This window comes from Aedes albopictus, chromosome 3 (genome assembly GCF_035046485.1).
Source record: "Aedes albopictus strain Foshan chromosome 3, AalbF5, whole genome shotgun sequence".
Taxonomy (NCBI): Eukaryota; Metazoa; Arthropoda; class Insecta; order Diptera; family Culicidae; genus Aedes; species Aedes albopictus.
In genome coordinates this window covers 445,536,231-445,554,522 of record NC_085138.1, presented here as the reverse complement: position 1 = coordinate 445,554,522, position 18,292 = coordinate 445,536,231, and the positions used below count along the sequence as shown (strand labels likewise).

The 18,292-nt window shown below is 41.6% G+C and overlaps 2 protein-coding genes across 4 annotated transcripts in view; one reads left to right on the top strand and one right to left on the bottom strand.

Annotated features, from left to right (window-relative positions):
- Nucleotides 1-18,292, top strand: part of LOC109425914 (PR domain zinc finger protein 5) — a 94,757-nt gene that overhangs the window by 59,642 nt on the left and 16,823 nt on the right. The gene's annotated exons all lie outside the window — the stretch shown is intronic.
- Nucleotides 2,602-17,844, bottom strand: LOC109425913 (lysophospholipid acyltransferase 5). Of its 2 annotated transcripts, XM_019701288.3 has the most exons (6): nt 17,660-17,844; nt 16,708-17,232; nt 4,997-5,221; nt 4,422-4,916; nt 3,978-4,282; nt 2,602-3,917 (listed from the first exon to the last, which is right to left on the bottom strand). In XM_019701288.3, the coding sequence occupies exons 2-6, from the start codon at nt 16,787-16,789 to the stop codon at nt 3,630-3,632; spliced, it is 1,395 nt and encodes a 464-aa protein (XP_019556833.2). In that variant the 5' UTR covers nt 16,790-17,232; nt 17,660-17,844; the 3' UTR covers nt 2,602-3,629. The 2 variants fall into 2 exon arrangements, with proteins under 2 accessions (XP_019556833.2, XP_019556831.2); XM_019701286.3 differs by lacking the exon at nt 17,660-17,844 and having other exon boundaries at nt 16,708-17,648.

The window sequence follows — 18,292 nt, the reverse complement described above, 5'->3', positions numbered from 1 at the left end:
TCAATCCTCATTTGAACCTTAACTGACAAAAGCTAATCGTTGAAATTCCGAATAAGGTTATAAATTTTGTAAAATTTTATGTTTATAAAATCGTATAAAATCGCGAGTTGCGTTTTGGGGGTGGGGCATAATGAGCACCCTAGGTGGGGCAGAATGATCAATACCAGTTTTGTACACAATCAAATGCTAATTGACTATTCTCGTTAATGATAAAGCATACCGGCAACAATCAATGAGAATTTGAAGGGATTACGGGGTTTAATTTGTAGGGAACTGTGGGGTTCCAAGGAATCTTCTATTGAGGATTTTTAAACGGTGATTATATACAGATACTGAAATTTTTAAGCTAATAAATGGAAAGTTACAGACAAAACCTTACTATATGCATCAAAACAGAGAAAACCAAAATTAAAATTCGTTTGTTGAAGATGTTTACCATTTTCATTGTTTTTTCACCAGTTGCTCATTTTGCCCCACCCTACTACCAACTCTTTGAAGCATATTTTTTCAACAAAATAATTATACAAATAGTTGAAAAGTGTTACAAATACATTTCATTGGCCTAGGGAATATCAAGAAAATCGATAGATGCCCACTAAGTTGTGATTTCGATTCCCAAAACCTTATTTTAGGTCACCTGATTCTTATAATATTTTCCCAGTACATGACCACTTTACGCATTTTGATTAATTTTTCAAGGTAAACGGATTTTTTTTGCTAATGTTTTGTCATCAACGCATTGGATTTTAGATAATTAGACTACAATCAAGCAATTTGTTTGGTTAATTTGAAGATTTACAGTGAAGAAGCAAGGTGCTCATTATGCCCCACCTGCTCATTATGCCCCGCCCAGGGTTGGTCAACTCTGAGGAGAATTCATAGAGTAGTGCATTTTTTTCACGCAGCACCCACAGCTTGCTTGATCTGATTCGCTCTACCAATCATCGCTCTCACTTCACGATGCTCTTTTGTGAAATCTCACCCGCGAGAAAGTGTAGCACATTCTCTTACACTTTCCCAGTAAAGAGCACTCAAGCAACAGTACGCTTGAACAAAAAAAAAAACAGCTTTCGGAATTACTACACTCTACTTTAAAATCGGTAGCCTTGGTTAGAACCCTTGTCAAAACCATGACTGATGAAAGGGCCCTAAGCATCGATTCCATTCCGGTCTAATCGAGGCTCATCCGAGTCAGTCCGAATCACGGACTCACGACACAGCATGAACAAGAACTTGGTTATGATTGGAAGAACGTCGATGTCTTGGGGTCGACCAGATCTTAGCACGCTACCAGCCCAGTGTATAGTGAAAACTGTGTATCCATTCTTAGTTTTCGGGAAGCTCCAGCTCGTTACTGGAATAATTTGGGAAACCCGAGCTTAGGAAGCGCGACTTTAAAGAATTATTTCATTCAAAAAAAAAATCAATCAATATACGACGCGGGGCCTTGGCGAGTTTATTCCAGAGCACGGTATACAATACTGTTATCGCCATTCGGGGCACTGATGGAATTCTTACTAAACACGGTTGCTGCTCAACCGGGCCTAACACCTGGCCCCAACGCCATCGCGGTCTGATGACAACTTCTTCTACAATAAAGCCCAGTAGAATCTCTGTACACCACTGTTAGGTATGATGATCTCAAGATGATCCCTTTAAAATTTACTTGCTAGGAATTCGTTTAAAGTGGGATTGAATTGTCAGCTGCATCTGCATTGACAGTTTGCTGTAGCAAATCAGATTTTCATCGCGAGTCTCGTATTCGAGCTTGTGTGGATGCCATAGCAACATGCATTCGTTCACACTTCCCACACAACCGAGCAAGAAGATGTAGTGCGGATAAATAAACTACTCTTTTCTGCAGAAAATCTCGGTGCACTATGCTCTTTTTTGCGGTTTCACTTTTTGGTGAAGAGATATTTTTCTCTTTGAAATCAAAGAGCGTCAAGACACACTTATCTATGCCGCACTGAAATTTGCACTTTTTAAGGGCAAGAGCGAGAATCGACCAACCCTGGCCCCGCCTACCCCTACTATAAGAATATCGGGAAACTTTTGGAAGAAATCCCGGGAAGTATTCCTGCAGAGACCTCGTGAAAAATTCCTGCAGAAAAATTCAGGCAGAAACTTAGTAAAAATCCCATGAATTGTTTCTCCGTGGGAATAGAAATCCCGAAAGAACACCGACAAAATATCGGAAGGAACTATTTATGGGAGCAAATAGGAAAGAAAACTTTTGGAAGGAGAACTGGAGAAGCCAGATAGAAAACTTAGGCAATCTTCCAGTAAAAAACAATCGTTGCTAAATTTAAATATAAAAGAATTCGCAAAAATAATGTTTATAATGAAAATGTACTCATTTTTTCTATTTTCCATATGAAATACAGCGAATATATTTTCATAACGAACATTCGCGCGAGACGACTTAGAAAGCAGTGAGGTTGATGATATCAATGACGAATTCTTTAGCCTTTTTAACATCATGCAATCTAAGAAGAAAGATTTGTGACAATCAGGGTTGACGGACCCCGAGACATAATATTGTCGGAGGACCCCAGGGCTTTCTCAACTTGTTTCCCCGCAACCGTACAACACTGTCGCTCGATTTCATTCAACTCAAAAACTGACTAGCACTTTGCTTTATTTATTTGAAGTTTCATTTAAAATTACTCATTTGTTTGACCTATTTCTACTGTTTTCAACGTTTTTATCGCTTTTTCCGGTTTTGTTCTAATGTCTATAGGCTGATACTGCTGGCTGCTGTTCAACAGTAGTATCCTTTTCTTTCAGTTGTGTAAGCTATGGAAGAATATCTACCAAAACTAGTGCACTCCAATCTCTGTGCATCTCTCTGGGTTGCTGCAGTGGGTTCTCTTACCATTATTCGATTTCCGATTTTAATTATTTGTTTTTCTTTCTTTTCCCTATAAAAATAAATACTTTTTCTTGTTATAATTTCACTCTACCAACTGGCACTAGCACAGGTGTTGTTTATAAGTTTTACTTTTATCAGATCGATAAGAACTAACGAGTGAGATGGTGAGATAAAAATTACCTTCTAACGGTTTTGCATTGCGTGTGTAAAACTTTGAACGGTTCGTTTAATTTACGTTTTTTAATTAATAATTCTGTATCATAGGTGTATAGTCGTTCATTGCTTAGTTGGAAAATCGGATAATAGGGGGTATTACGCTTTTATGTAGTACAGGAACGTCAGGTCCGGGGGGAAGAAAATACAGTTAGGAAACCGAAAGAACGAGGGCTCAATATTGGCAAGAGGTAGTCGTAGCAGATCGCGATACTCAAACTTATCAAACTCGGTCGTATATCTAGAGTTGCGTACGTGGATGTATATGTCGTCGATGTATTAAATACCTGACATCAGTATAAATTATATAAATCAATCTTTAGTGCAGTCGATGTTTTCATTTCAAATAATGCGAACAACTAAGTTATTTTAGCAAATCAAAAAGATTCTACGAAATGAAAACCAGTTCAGAGGCTGGTGGATGGATTCAAATGTCTTTCTTGAATCTTTTCTTATACAGGTCTGATAGAATATTTTGCATTTTGGTTAAAGCTTCACAAACCATTCGGAAAATTGACGAATTCAAGTCTAGAAAAAGGGCTTACTGTGCCTTCTTCGCTTCGGTAGCGGGCGTTGGATTTGCAGGTAGAATGGCCTTCAATATCGGCCTGGAGGCAAAGTTACCCAACAAGAAGAGGAATAGCCCGCTGAATCGAACCACGGTGTAGATGTGCCACCACTTGGAGAAGCTGAGGAATACGAACGGAACCAAACACCAACCGGCAAAGACGATCGTGTAGAACTTGAGCACAACGAAGACGGCCACCTTGACCAGGGGTTGCTGCAGCAGCGCTTGAACGCGTTCGTTCTTCTGTAGAATTGGTTCGATCTGAAACGATAAATTTGTTGTAAATCCAGAACTTACACATATCCCATGAAACCATCATACCTCCTTCTCCATCCGGATCACCATGAACTCCATGAAGAACGTCATGTAGTAACCGCTGTGGAATCCGTGCCAGATGGCCAAAAACAGCAACGCCCCCAGATGGCTCAGGACACGGTTGTTCAGGAACTTCAGCCGCTTGTAGACATACACGGCGACCCAGTGGTTCGTTTGGACGTTGAACGACTCGACGTAATGACCGAATTTGCTCGTGTTCTCAAAGACACCGACCTTGATATTGGTGCAGCCGGAAAGTTCGTCCGGATCGTACTCCCGTTCGCCCGGCTTGGCATCGATGTAGGTCAGACCTGCGGAATGGGGTTTAGATGGGTTTTAACGTCTTGATTTTGGATCGAACCCAGACACTTTCAAAATGACCTTGTTGAATAGCTGTGCGATTTACCGCTTCGCCCATATAATACCTTATCATAATCATCTCACACTTACCGAACAGCACAGCAGCCCCCTCAGCCAGCAGCCAAATCGAGATGTACTTGTACAGAGAAACCCGTCCCCACATGCCCATGTACACATGCTTCATGAAGTACGAGTCCTCCTCGTACTCCGGCGACAGCAGATACGAATCCGGTACGATTTGCGATCCCACCTGATTCACCACCAGATAGAAAGCTCCCTGCAAAAACTTCTTGGCCGCATAAGCAGGGGCACCGGTCGTATGCTGCTCATACTGTCCGCTCACAAATCGCCGATAGCGAAGCAACGTAAACTGAGGCCCAACCAGCACCGAAGCCGGAAAGTACGTAAACGCAATCAACTCCAGCAACGACGGAACTCCAACGCACTTATCGTCGCTCTTGTTCTGGCGCTCCTTTTCGCGACTGTCCGAGATGTCGAACGCTAATCCAATTAGCCGCAGCACAAGTACGCAGTGGGGCATAGTCCATTTGATGTCGTATGTGTCGGACGTGGTGTAGTAGTAGCCTGCGAGAAAAACAAATATAGGTCAACGTAAGAAGTATTTAAGTCGCGTCATGCGATCACAGAGTAAACAGCTCTCTTACCGATGAGCAAATAGCCGAGGTGATAGCAGAAGCTAAGTGGCACCAGTAGGCTGGTGGTGGCGAAGAATGTGTTCAGGAAATAGCTGGCGGCCACCGCCAGTAGGCTGTGATACAAGTCGAATCCATAGTTGAACAGCACGATGGCGAGACCGGTTGCTGCGATGTACAGGTTTTTTACGGTGATGGAAGTCTTCAGGTTCCGATAGACTGCACCAAGAGGATATGCTGTATGTGGGTGGTGGGGAAAAAAGAAAAAATCGAAAAAGGTCAGACAGGAACCAAAGTGGGGGTTGTGTTACAAATGGGTGGCTATATAGTATCACTAGTGAGCGGGCTCACTAAAAATAACGAACATAAAATCAATAGAAATTGAACTGATATATTATGCTGACCTACGATACGACTTGCAGGTTTTTTTTTTTACTTAATCGTTTATTTAAGGCTCATGCGCCATCAGGCATTACGGAGCCGAATTCATTTTGGTCTATTTTACAATTTCATATGTGTGACTTATTAACTAGGTTAGCTTTGGGGAACCGTAAAACTCGCGGTTTGGTCGAGGTTAGGGGGAACAATAATGTTTAAGGAAGGGATGGGGTAATAGGGGCATTCGTTGACTTTCAGCAGCGTGGCGTAGCGTAGTTGCTGCTAGTCAAACGTAAAGTGGACAAACAACCTGTAACGATACAAACAAACGATTTTCGAAGGGACACGAGGTGGACAAGTGGAACAACAAGACGGGGGTATCAAACGGAGACTTCAGCTTGTTTCAAAATGTCGTATACAAGCTTCATGTAGTCAAGATCAAGCGTACCCAACACATCCCTAATGTCTTTCTTTTCTGGTTTCCCTCGGGCCCTGAGGGAGGCACATAAATCGGATCTGGCAATACCGTATTCGGGGCATTCCCACACAACATGGTTGATATCTTGATAGCCTGCACCACAGCTACAACGATTGCTATCTGTGAGCCCTATTCGATAGAAATACGAGCCCAGAGAGTAGTGATTGGACATAAGTCGACACATTATCTTGATAAAATCTCGACCCATATCCAACCCCTTGAACCACGCCGTCTTCGATACCTGTGGGAGAATTGAGTGTAACCACCTGCCCAACTCTCCTGCATCCCATTTTTGTTGCCAACTGACCAAGGCATGCTGACGAGCAATCGAAAAAAATTCATTGAAAGCGACATGACGGTCATAAATATCGCCTTCCATAGCGCCCACCTTGCCGAGTGAGTCCGCTTTCTCATTGCCCGGGATCGAGCAATGCGAAGGGACCCAAACCAAGGTGATATTATATGCTTGATTCGATAAAGCACTCAGGATAGATCGTATTTCACTGAGGAAATACGGAGAGTGCTTTACCGGCCTCATTGAACGAATAGCCTCTATTGAGCTGAGACTATCCGTAAAAATGAAATATTGATCAGAGGGAAGAGAGGCGATTCGCTCTAATGCGTAGTGTATAGCCGCCAATTCTGCGATGTATACTGAGCAAGGACTTTGAAGTTTATGGGCGGCGCTATGAAGCTCATTAAATACACCAAATCCAGTGGAATCATTTGTTTTTGACCCGTCAGTGAAAAACCTTCTGTCGCAACTGACTTGGCCAAACTTGTTTGCAAAAATTTTTGGAATGTGCTCCGATCGGAGCGGATCTGGAATTCCACGGATTTCTTGCAACATGGACAGATCAAAAACTATAGTGGAATTGTAGAAGTCTGGGAAGCAATCACGGTTGAGAACATTCGAAGAAGGGTGAACCTCCAGAGTCATGTACGAGTAGTACACTGTCATAAACTTTGTTTGATGAATTCGTTCGATCAGCTTCTCAAAGTTTTCAATTACCAATGGATTCAGCACCTCACAGCGGATGAGGAACCTTAACGACAATTCCACGAAACGATCTGATAAAGGGAGTACAGCTGCTAGTACCTCCAAACTCATTGTATGCGTCGAGTTCATGCAGCCTAACGCGATCCGAAGACAACGATACTGGATACGCTCTAGCTTCAGGATGTGTGTTTTCGCGGCGGACTGAAAGCAAAAGCTACCGTATTCGAGAACCGACAGTATCGTTGTACGATAAAGCTTTATCAGATCTTCCGGGTGGGCTCCCCATCATGTTCCGGTGAGTGTACGCATGAAGTTGATTCGTTGTTGGCACTTCTGATACAGATAATTAATGTGCTTTCCCCAGGTGCATTTAGAGTCGAACCAGACCCCCAGATACATATGTGAAAGACTTTGAGTGAGTTCCCTACCCAAAAATTGAAGCTCTAGATCTGCTGGATCACGCTTCCTAGAAAAGACAACTAACTCAGTTTTCTCCGGAGAGAATTCGATACCCAGCTTTACAGCCCAAGTAGACAAATTGTCTAAGGTATCTTGCAGTGGTCCTTGCAGATCTTCCGTCTCTGGTCCGGTGATAGAGACCACGGCGTCGTCCGCAAGCTGTCGTAGCGAGCAATTTTCCACGAGACATTCGTCGATGTCTCTGACGTAAAAATTGTAAAGAAGGGGGCTTAAGCATGAGCCCTGGGGGAGACCCATGTAACTAATTCGTGAAGTTGCCGAGGTTCCATGAGAGAAAAACATGTGCTTCTCAGACAACAAGTTGTACAAGTAGTTGTTTAAAATCGGAGAAAGCCCACACTCGTGGAGTTTGTCTGAAAGGACATCAACGCAAACGGCATCAAAAGCCCCCTTAATATCCAAAAATACTGAGCCCATTTGCTCTTTTTGAGCGTAGGCCAGTTGAATTTCAGTAGAAAGCAGCGCCAGACAATCGCTCGTTCCCTTGTCTCTGCGGAAACCGAATTGAGTATCCGAAAGAAGGCCATTCGATTCAACCCATTTGTCAAGCCGATGGAGAATCATCTTCTCTAGCAGCTTCCGTAAGCACGACAACATCGCAATTGGACGGTACGAGTTGTGATCCGACGCGGGCTTCCCGGGCTTTTGAATGGCAATAACCCTCACTCGTCTCCAGTCATCCGGAACAGTGTTGCTCTCCAAGAATAGATTGAATAAATTCAACAAGCGCCTCTTTGCGACGTCTGGGAGGCTTTTAAGCAAGTTGAACTTAATTCTATCCATTCCTGGGGCAGAGTTGTTACATGACAGAAGCGCGAGTGAGAATTCTAGCATCGAAAAGGGTGAATCCATCGCATTCCTTTCGGGTGGATAACGACGAAAATTCGCTTGTACTTGGACCGAATCCGGACAGACTTTCTTTGCGAAATCGAAAATCCATCGAGGCGAGCTTTCTCGATTCTCATTAACCGATACCGCGTTGCGCATTCTCCTTCCGACCGTCCAGAGAGTTCGCATTGACGTCTCCCGCGATAAACCGTTGACGAAATTCCTCCAATAACCACGTTTCTTCGCCTTCACGAGGTTCGCGAATTTATGGACGAGAGAGGAATACCACTCGTAGTTCTCCCGTGTACCTCGCTTCCGGTATGTTTTAAACGCGGCGGATCTTTCGCGATAGGCTCCGGTACATTCCTCATCCCACCACAATGTGGGGGGTCTTCGCCGTATCGAAGTTCCCGGAACCGGTCTACGCTGCGCTTGTAGAGCACTTTCGACGATTAATCCGGACAAGAATTGGTACTCTTCCTGCGGTGGAACAACGTCAACCGACTGCTCGCCCTCTGAGACCAATTCAGCATATTTACCCCAGTCGATATGCTTCGTAAGGTCATACGCGACGTCGATCTGGCGAGCCTGACACGAACCATTGGTGACTGAAATTTTGATCGGCAGATGATCACTACCATGGGGATCCTGAATTACCTTCCACGTGCAATCCAATGATAGTGAATTCGAACATATTGAGAGGTCTAACATACTTGGAGGATCTGGAGGTTTAATTCGCGTTGCTTCCCCGGAGTTCAAAATTGTCAAATTGAAATAGTCACAGAGGTCATATATCAGGGTTGCGCGATTGTCGTCCTTCGGAGACCCCCAGGCTGTTCCGTGTGCATTAAAATCTCCTAGGATCAACCAAGGCGCAGGCATAGCACAGCATATTTCCGCAAGATCTCTGCGAGATAATCTTGTACTAGGCGGTATATAAACACTGGCTACGCTGAAACTTTTTCCTTGTATAGTAACATGGCATGCAACTATTTCAGTGCCGTTCATCGGGGGGAAATCAATTCTATAAAAGGAATGGAGCTTATTGATCCCCAAGATCACCCCTCCATATCCATCCCCTCGATCACGACGAATAATATTAAAATCGTGGAAAGAAATGTCTTTATCGGAAGTTAACCATGTTTCACTAAGGGCAAATATGTCACAACGTGTACTGTGAACTAAAAATTTGAACGCATCCATATTTTTAATTAGGCTTCTACAATTCCACTGTAGGACTTCAATCATATCTCCGACCTCGCTGGACAAATTAGCCATCGGAAGATATGAAAGATTCAAGAATCGGCCATTGTGAAGCCAGTTGCTTCAGAAGAGGTGTCACAAAGGGAAGTGCCATGTTTATCAAACTTCTTATTACGGGTGAGATATTAAACGTTTCGAAGATGATAGACTTGCAGGTTCTTGATAAAGGCACATTAATAGATCACCCCTATGGTTAGAAAAATACTCTTTAAGAAATTCTTCTTCGATTTTTCTTGGCGTAGCATTTCAAATAGGATTCAAAACTGCTTCTCAGTGTTCAACGAACATCTTAACAGATATGAACATGTTTGCATGCGTATTGTGTGTAGTAGTCTCTTTGTATCCTGGTAAATCAAGGATATTTCTATTACGGAAAGATAGCTGACCATACCGAAGGAACAATTGAAAATCTGAAATAAACATGCATGTCGAATTATTGCTGGTTTAAAACATTCTCAGCTGAACAAAACCAAGTGTTGAATATTAAGTTGAAATAATGCTATTTACATTGTAAATAAGCTAAAATGCAAATGTACGCATATCGGAAAATTCACTCCACTCTACTCACTTATTACTAGGATAAATTTCTTCAAAATATTACGAAATTGAAAAAAAAATTCTGCAATGCTTTGATTTGGCCATACTTTTCAATGATACGATGATCTTCATGGCTGCGGTAGGACTTTGACAGCTGCGGTAAAATTTTCTAAAAATCCGCAATAATAACTGTGGAAGTGCTCAAAGTACAAACTCATTTGTTTGAGTTTGTTCTCAAAGAATACTAAGCTGAAGCGAGACAGACCAAGTCCCAATGGGAGTCTTTCGAACATTACCCCGTATTCCATTACTCCAAATGACCCACTTCCCCGAATGATCCGTTACTCAGAATGAGTTATCCACAAGCCTATCTGGAGACACGCTGTTGGTAATTAACGGTGCACCAAGTGGTGGACCACATTTTCAACAAAGATTATCCTATTTTGAGCATATGTCCACAGACAAACAGACGTAACACTCTTCCAAACGGCTTGGCACATGCATTTAACGATCAATTCAAATTTCATTTGAACGAAATTTGCAGGCGAGTTGTGTAGTAGTGTGCGTCTTATACGAACGTCAACTCGAAATCCATCATGGCCGACAGTGTCTCTCGCGGTTCTACCAACAGGTGGCAAAAGTTTTTGTTGAATTTCCTCTAAGTGTTACGTCTGTCTGTGATATGTCGTTCTTTCTAACCTCACTACCAAAGAACTTACTACTAATGTGATCATCAGATATGCATCATTCTCTCAAACATAGGCTCTTCTTACTAGTTATTCTTTTGGTTCATTGTTGGACTAGGATTCAAAGACGTTTGTCCTTAAGCTGCTTCTGCCTTGAAATTACTTCCACAGACAAACAGACGTAACAGCTTGAAGGATTTTCATGGAAATCCATCGCCCAGTTCACACTATCATCACCTGGTCGAAAAGTTGCAACGTCGTCAACAGAAGGCGCTAGTGTGAAACGTCAAACGCATAGAAAAACGATGCGCGCACCTCTGGTCGTGAAATCCACAACTATAAAAATTTAAAATGATCGTTAAAAGCGTGGTCGATGGAAATTTCGCAAGTATTACGTCTGTTTGTCTGTGTTACTTCGATGTATTCCTCATTTATTCCTCCTGGTTGCCTCCCACGAGAAATTCTCACTGGAGGTTGTTCAGTAGCACAATTTCTCCAGCATAAGACCCTAGGAGGAGATTCCTGGAGAAACCTGAAGAAATTTGAGAGAAATTCCTGGCAAAACTTGAAGGATTAGGTGTTTTAAAAATCCTGGCAGAACTTCCAGTGGAGTTACTTAAGGAAGTTTCCATTCCAGCCTTGGATGGAACAATTTCTCTGTGGAGCCTCGTAGCCGTGCGGTTAGGGTCACCAAGCTTCTAATCGCACCATGCTATGGGGTGAGGGTTCGATTCCCGCTCCGGGCGATGAAACTTTTCGTGAGAATAGTTTCTTCTCCGTATCCACTGGTGCATGCTTCGTGTGTTCCTTGTCTAGTGTTTAAGTTTCATTCAGTCTGTGCAGCCTCTGGCTGAAGACGGTGTCCGCGTCTTTTTTTTTATTTCCAGATAATTTCATAAAGGATCTTTCGGAGGAATTACTGGAAGAACTTCCGGAAGCACTGCTAATGAGAAATTCCTTGAGGAATTTTTCCATTAAATGTTAATCCCTGGAGGAACTTTTTGAGGGATTCCTGGATATTGGTGGAGTTTATAGGGGAAATAGTTGTAAGAAGTTTACAGAGGTATTTCGGAGAGGAATTTTCTTCCAGGTACTTCGGAGGAATTACAGTCAAACAGAACCTAACAGGAGCCTAAAGCTAACATTTCACTATTTGACCAATAGTCCATTGTACGAGTCGTTTTCATGAATGAAATTTTGAGAGAAGGTAGCGTCCAAACACGTGAATATCAATATCAATATCATCAATGTTGTCGTTTCGTAAAATGGCTCATGATAAATATTTAACCACTATTGACAGTTAAATTTTGACCAAGCTGTTCTAGACAGACAAAAATATTTGTCACTCTCGAAAACTTGATAAAATTTATCTGTCAAAAGTGGCTAAATGTTTTGCGTCTGGGCAAAGAGTATACGACAGGGATAGATGTGAAAACATATCTTCAATTTGAAGACATTTGAACTTCTGAGAAGACATTAATTCTTGTGAAGACATATTGAAGTATGTATTGAAGACATTTCAAAATTCAAATTATGTGAAGACTTTTTAAAGTTGAAAAAGCTGTTGTTCATCCAAACCAGTCCTGTTCAACGACGTAGGTTGAACTTGCTCGAAGTTGCTGCAGCCTACTCTTATCCATTTGTCAACAAACGGGAAAGAGCGGGATGGAGCAAGTTCGAGCAAGTTCAACCTATGTCGTTGAACAGGACTACCATTAATTCAAATCTTGGAACAATTTCAGTTGTGTGAATATTGCGTAACTCACTGGATCAATCCGTTCCCCACCATCTCAGCAAACTGCAGTAGAATCACTTGGCATAAGACAGAACCACACGATGAAGGCGACTTGCTCCGCCAAAGCTCCTCTCCTCAATCAGACTCAGACAGCTTCACACTGACAACGTCGTCATGGCGCTGGTTGTCACTGATGCTTGCTAGGGGAAGGACACACAAGGGGAATAACACTAAACTGTACTCACATCCCACAAGTTGAAATGCGTTTCAATTTTTGTTATTGTGAGTTTCCTTGGCCACTGGATTCGAAGGTCGATTCGACACCCTGTTTCAAACATCCTTTTCTACGAACCTTGTCAATTTGATGTCTCCTTGCTGCCAATTTTGCACAAACTACCTCGTTTTTTGATGCGACCTACTGCTGTCATCGTTGAAAAAAGAAGGAGAGCGAAGATGAAATGTGAGTGAAGCAGAAAAAAAGCACGTGCCACTCTGTCACTTTTGACACACATTCGACTGTGAAACCAGGTGTGAAGGCAAAAACGGACGATTTTTGGGACGGTTCGAAGCACGAACGTTCCGAACCGTCGTGTTCCATTAGGGAATACCCGCACAATAATAAAAACTTACAAATTCCTAAATTTTTCGGTCTTTATATTGGTGGAAATTTCGGAGCAGTCTTTAGTAAAAATACGATTCATATATGACGACCACCATTTCATGGGAGTTTTAGGATATATGCTAAAGTATTTAATTAATTGTAGATCAGTAATTAAAGAAAACATTTTTTTCTGAAAACAACCAACACATTTCATATTATTTTCAGGATAACTTCCAGAACAATCAAATATTTGTTAATATAATTTTCCATTTCATTCAAGTACTTGTTCAATTCCACCAAAGATTTTAACAGATGTAATTTTTGTATTTTTTTTGTTTAAGTTTCTCAAGGAATGCATATGGGTATTCTTCTCTAGTTTTTCAGAAATCATTAAAAATAGAGGTTCTTTCCCAAAGTATTACCGTCTACCGATGTGTTTTTTGTTTCGAAAAATCCCATCAGAAACAAAGCTACGTCCAGAATTTCCCGCAGATTTCTCCGAATATTTGTCAAAGAAAGCTTGCTTTGATTTATCTAGTAGTTTCTCGGGAAGCCCTTCAGAAGTTCCACGGGAATTACTTCAGAATTTCATCGGGAATTCTTTCAGAAATTCCATCAAGTTTTTATCGGCAATTCTTCAGCAACTCTTTCGGTGTTACTCAGAAATTCCTCCAGAAAATTGTCGAAAATTTCTTCAGGAGTTGCTCGGGAATTCCTCCAGGAGTTGTTCGAGGAACTCCGGGGTGAATTCCCGAAGAATTCCTAGAGATATTCCCGAAGAATTCTTAGAGGAATTCCCGAAGAACTCCTGGAGGAATTCCCGGGGAACTCCTGGAGGCACTCCCGAGGAACTCCTGGTGGAATTCCCGAGGAACTCCTAAAGGAATTCCAGAGAATCTTCTGTAGGAAGTCCCGAGGATCTCTAGGAGGAATTCTGAGGATCTCCTGGAAGAATTTCAAGAACCTCCTGTAGGAATTCTCGATTAACTTCTGGAGGAATTCTCGAGATACTAACGTGAAACTCCTGGAAGAATTCCCGAAGATTATGGAAGAATTTCCGAGGATCTCCTGAAGGATTTTTCGAGATACTACTACAAGAATTCCCGAGGGACTCCTGGATGGATGGCGCAGTATTTATCTATGTTCAAAAATTCAATTCAATCGGTTGGAAATTGGCTGAGTTTTAGCAGCAAGTGCCCAAAATAGGTGCTCCTGCCCAAATGGTCCCAGACCCTACTGTAGGAATCCAAGATGGCATTTTTTTAGTAATCTAAAGTTTGAATTTCTGGATGAAAACCCGGATAACAATCCTGTGGGAATCTCCAGATGAACATCTTGGAGGAATCCTCACAGGCAACACCAATAGAGATTGCCTCAATATTAATGTTAAGCTATAAACAACGAGTATTTGAAGATTGTTTTTATAAAACTTTTAAATTTTAGCATAACTACTAGTCGAGCTTTAAAAAATTACAGGTGGAATTTTGGAAAATAGGGTGACGATGGGTATTATCGGCAGGTTTGTTCTCTTTGTCATGAGGAGTTTTTGTCGGCCAAATTTCCTGAAACTTGGTTGAATAATTCAGCTTGGTGGGAAAGTATTTGAGGCCAACTTTGAGTTCAACAACTTTCAAAAAAACTCCATGACGAATAGAACAAAACTGCCGAAAATACACAATTTCCCCCATGTTTTGAAAATTATGGAGGCATATTTAATGGAATAATGTGGTCAAAATTGGCAAAATCCCTTTAGCAATGTTTGAAAAACATTTGTTTTATAATGGGAGAAATTTAGAACTTATTCTGATTCTGAATATTCTAGGCACTCGTCGAAGCAATTGTAGGAGCAGTTTTTGAATAATTTCCGTGAATGTTTTTTTTTATAAATCGTTGAAGCAGCTTTCGAGGTTTAAAGACTGAGACCTTTTTTGCTTAAAGCTATACAGATATCCCAAAAGTAGTCAACAGCAGTCAGGCTTTACAACATTTTTTTAAATCTTCAGAACCATTGCCAGAAATTCACTCGGAAATCCTACCTTTTTCAGGAAAATCTCATAGTTATCCTTCGGATATTTATTAAAGAATTATTCATAGATTTCTGAAATTGCACTAATAAAGTTGAATTTATCCACCTATGGTGAACAGAACCCTTCTTATACTTAACAAAATTATTGCTGTTTTGTTTGTTATTAAACATCCCACCTAACAATCGCAAGCTGCAAACAAGCATGCATGCTGAATTGTTGCTGTATAATAGTAATTATTGCTGAACTAAATTATGCTGTACATATTACTGTACAAATGCTTTTTCAATTGAAAAAGTAGCCAATGTTCAACTTTTCGTATCGGTAGAAACAATGGTAATTTAAAACACTTTTCAAGCGTTAATAAGATTTTTATTCGACTTGCAGTAATTCCTTTACAACATAGTTTAACATGACCATTTTTCTGCTTCATGTTAAGTTCATGTAAAAACTAGCACATGTATCTGTTTAATGTGTTTTCCCAAGTTAAATAAGCGCTTTTGTTTCATCATACTTCGAGTCAAAGTACATTATGAAAAACGCGTGTTTTTTACTGAACAACAGCTGAATTAATTTGTTGTTCAGTTGTTAACCATAATGTACTGTGCTAATTCACCACTACTGAATAGGAGTCGAAGTCTGATCATTATTAAACCACGAGAAGATTATGTTTTGATTTGAGCGCTGCTATTCCTCATCTCTAGTATGGCGCAGATAGGAAGGCATGCGACTGGCAATCGACGAGTCTCGAGTTCGAATCTTGGATTAGGTGAATGTATGTGTAGTTATTATTTACAATAGTTATTCACAGCATAAGTTCAATCATAAACACTTGCGGAAATTTGTAAAATTTTGCATCTTATTTATTTTAATCATTTTTATCGAAGCTTGATAACAGCTTTACTGTATATCTGTAAAACGATTTAACAACAAACAGTTCAGTTGGTACACAACACCATGCTTTATAGTTTTTCCAAATTTGTGTGAACAAAACCCGAACAAAGGTTGTGCCGTGGCGTAACTGTGCTTGTAAAATGAGTGATTGTTAGTTGGGATATTTCTTGCAATTCCGCACTGTAAAATTGATTTTATATTTGCCGTTTCAGTATTACTACGGCCTACTTTTTTCACGAAAGCATTCAGTTGCATTATGATTCATAATGCAACTCATCTGGATTGCATTATGAATAATAATTCAATTGTTTGCCTGACATCCTCAGTTTCCACAGAAAGAGCTTGCAATCTTATGACAATTATAGCATGGCTTGCTTGATCCAAATTGCATGTCTAGTATGATGGAGCACGTGGACATTCTCATTCAATTACCGGGAAGCACGATGATACTGATGAGAATGGTCATATTCCAGTGAATTTTGCGGTTTTCAAAACGAAAGTTCCGTAACAGCACTGTATAATCAACGATACAGTCCTAAGTTCCATTCAAAAAGAAACAAATCAACAAACTAATGGGTAATATCAACTCTCGTCTACGCTTCAAATTCGCAAGACGCCAGCAAAGCCCCACAGCACAACCACTCATGGAGATATACATAAACTTCGCTTTGTTGCACAACGTGACGGCACCCGGACAACGCGTAATCATGCAGTATAAGCGCATTTTGATTTGACGACAAGTGTTTCTTATTTTCCCTTCTCCAGCTGATACAAACTAATGAGTCAATTATTGAATTACATACTATACTACACACTAACCTGCCAGTACGGAAAGAATCAGTCGGATGGCAGGCTGCGATGCCCCCGATAGATTTGCCAACGCTTCTACCGGATTCAGCATCGTCGTCGTTCCCGTTGTTGTTGCTGTTGCCTGGTTGCTGGTGATAACACTTCGACTGCCTACTTCGATGCGTAGAAACTGCAGCAGAGACGCACGGCACGATGTTGTGCACTCACAACTCAGTAGGCCTCGAAACTGCAGCAGGCGACCTCTAAACAGCGCCTACTGCCGTATATGCGACTCTTGTGTTTCGCTCTTCCGCCTTGCTTTACTCTCACCCTTCTATTGACACAGATTTTTTTTCTTCAACTATTCAAAATGAATGCACTTTTCATTGATTTGTTGGGTTATTTTCACACACTTTTATTTGTGGAAATTCGCAAATTTGTCGTATTTGCAGCACTAATATCACATCGGAACTTATATAATTTGTTTTTCGCCCCAGAGCGATTTGTTGTTATCGACGTCGCAAATTTTAGTGCGGAGGAGAGGCAACGAGGAGGCTACAATTATATCACTTTCGCTAATCCATGCATGGCACGTGAAGCCACCACAACCGCTGCTGTGTGAATTTAGTTCTGCTTCAGCGAAATATCACAACCAATCGCGCGTCTCCACCGGTGGAGGACCCAGCCCGAATCGATCACGGCCCGGAAAGATCACAGAAATTGACTTGATGCGCTTTCGAACCCGAGGAAAACTCCTGAACTTTTTCCTCGCGAAACGCAGCAGGCGACGATCTGCTCGTCGGCACGGTTACACGTCGAAAGAAAACTTATGCTGCTGGCGAAGCCACGCACAGACCACCGCGTCACACATCAAGACACGACACTCACACACGATTTTGACCGTCGTAGGCCGTCGTAATGCGATAGATAGGCAAAATGCGAATGCGTGGATAGAGGGAAGCGTTCAATTATGTTAACTCACGCTCCCCGTTTCCTGTGCACTCGAACGGTTGTTCGGTTGCCAAGGAACCGATTTATGCGGCGACAAAAGACAGGAATGCGTAAAATTCGATTTGAAATTCTTATTATTCAAATTCGGACACGGATGTGAACGGGGAGAAAGACGGCTTGAAGCCGTACTGGTGGCTAGTGAGATCGGTGGCGAAAGACTGACTAGCGAAATCGAAGCATAGCACACACAGAAATAAGAGAAGATTGAAACGGACTACGAGATAACAGCAAACAGCAGTCTCAGTCGAGAAATGTCAGACGCAGCAAGCTGGTCTGCGGATGAACCGCATCCCGGTCTGTAAATGGAAACGGTCGAGGTGTGCCATGATGATCCAGGGAAGCTGAACTGATGATTTTATAGCGGGGAAATGAGGTACGATGCTTTCGAAAATTGAATGATCTGGTAATGTCACGCAAATATCTCAAATGGAGGATAACGTGCCTCTGGAGTCGGACTTCTGATGATTATTCAGAAAGCAAGCATTCTCTCCAAGAAATCATCGTGAGCTTTCTAAGGGTTTATCCCGGGATTTCTACAGAAGCTTCATCTATGATATTACTCAGGTATTGAGATTTTTTTTTATTCTTAATCACTTAACCTAAT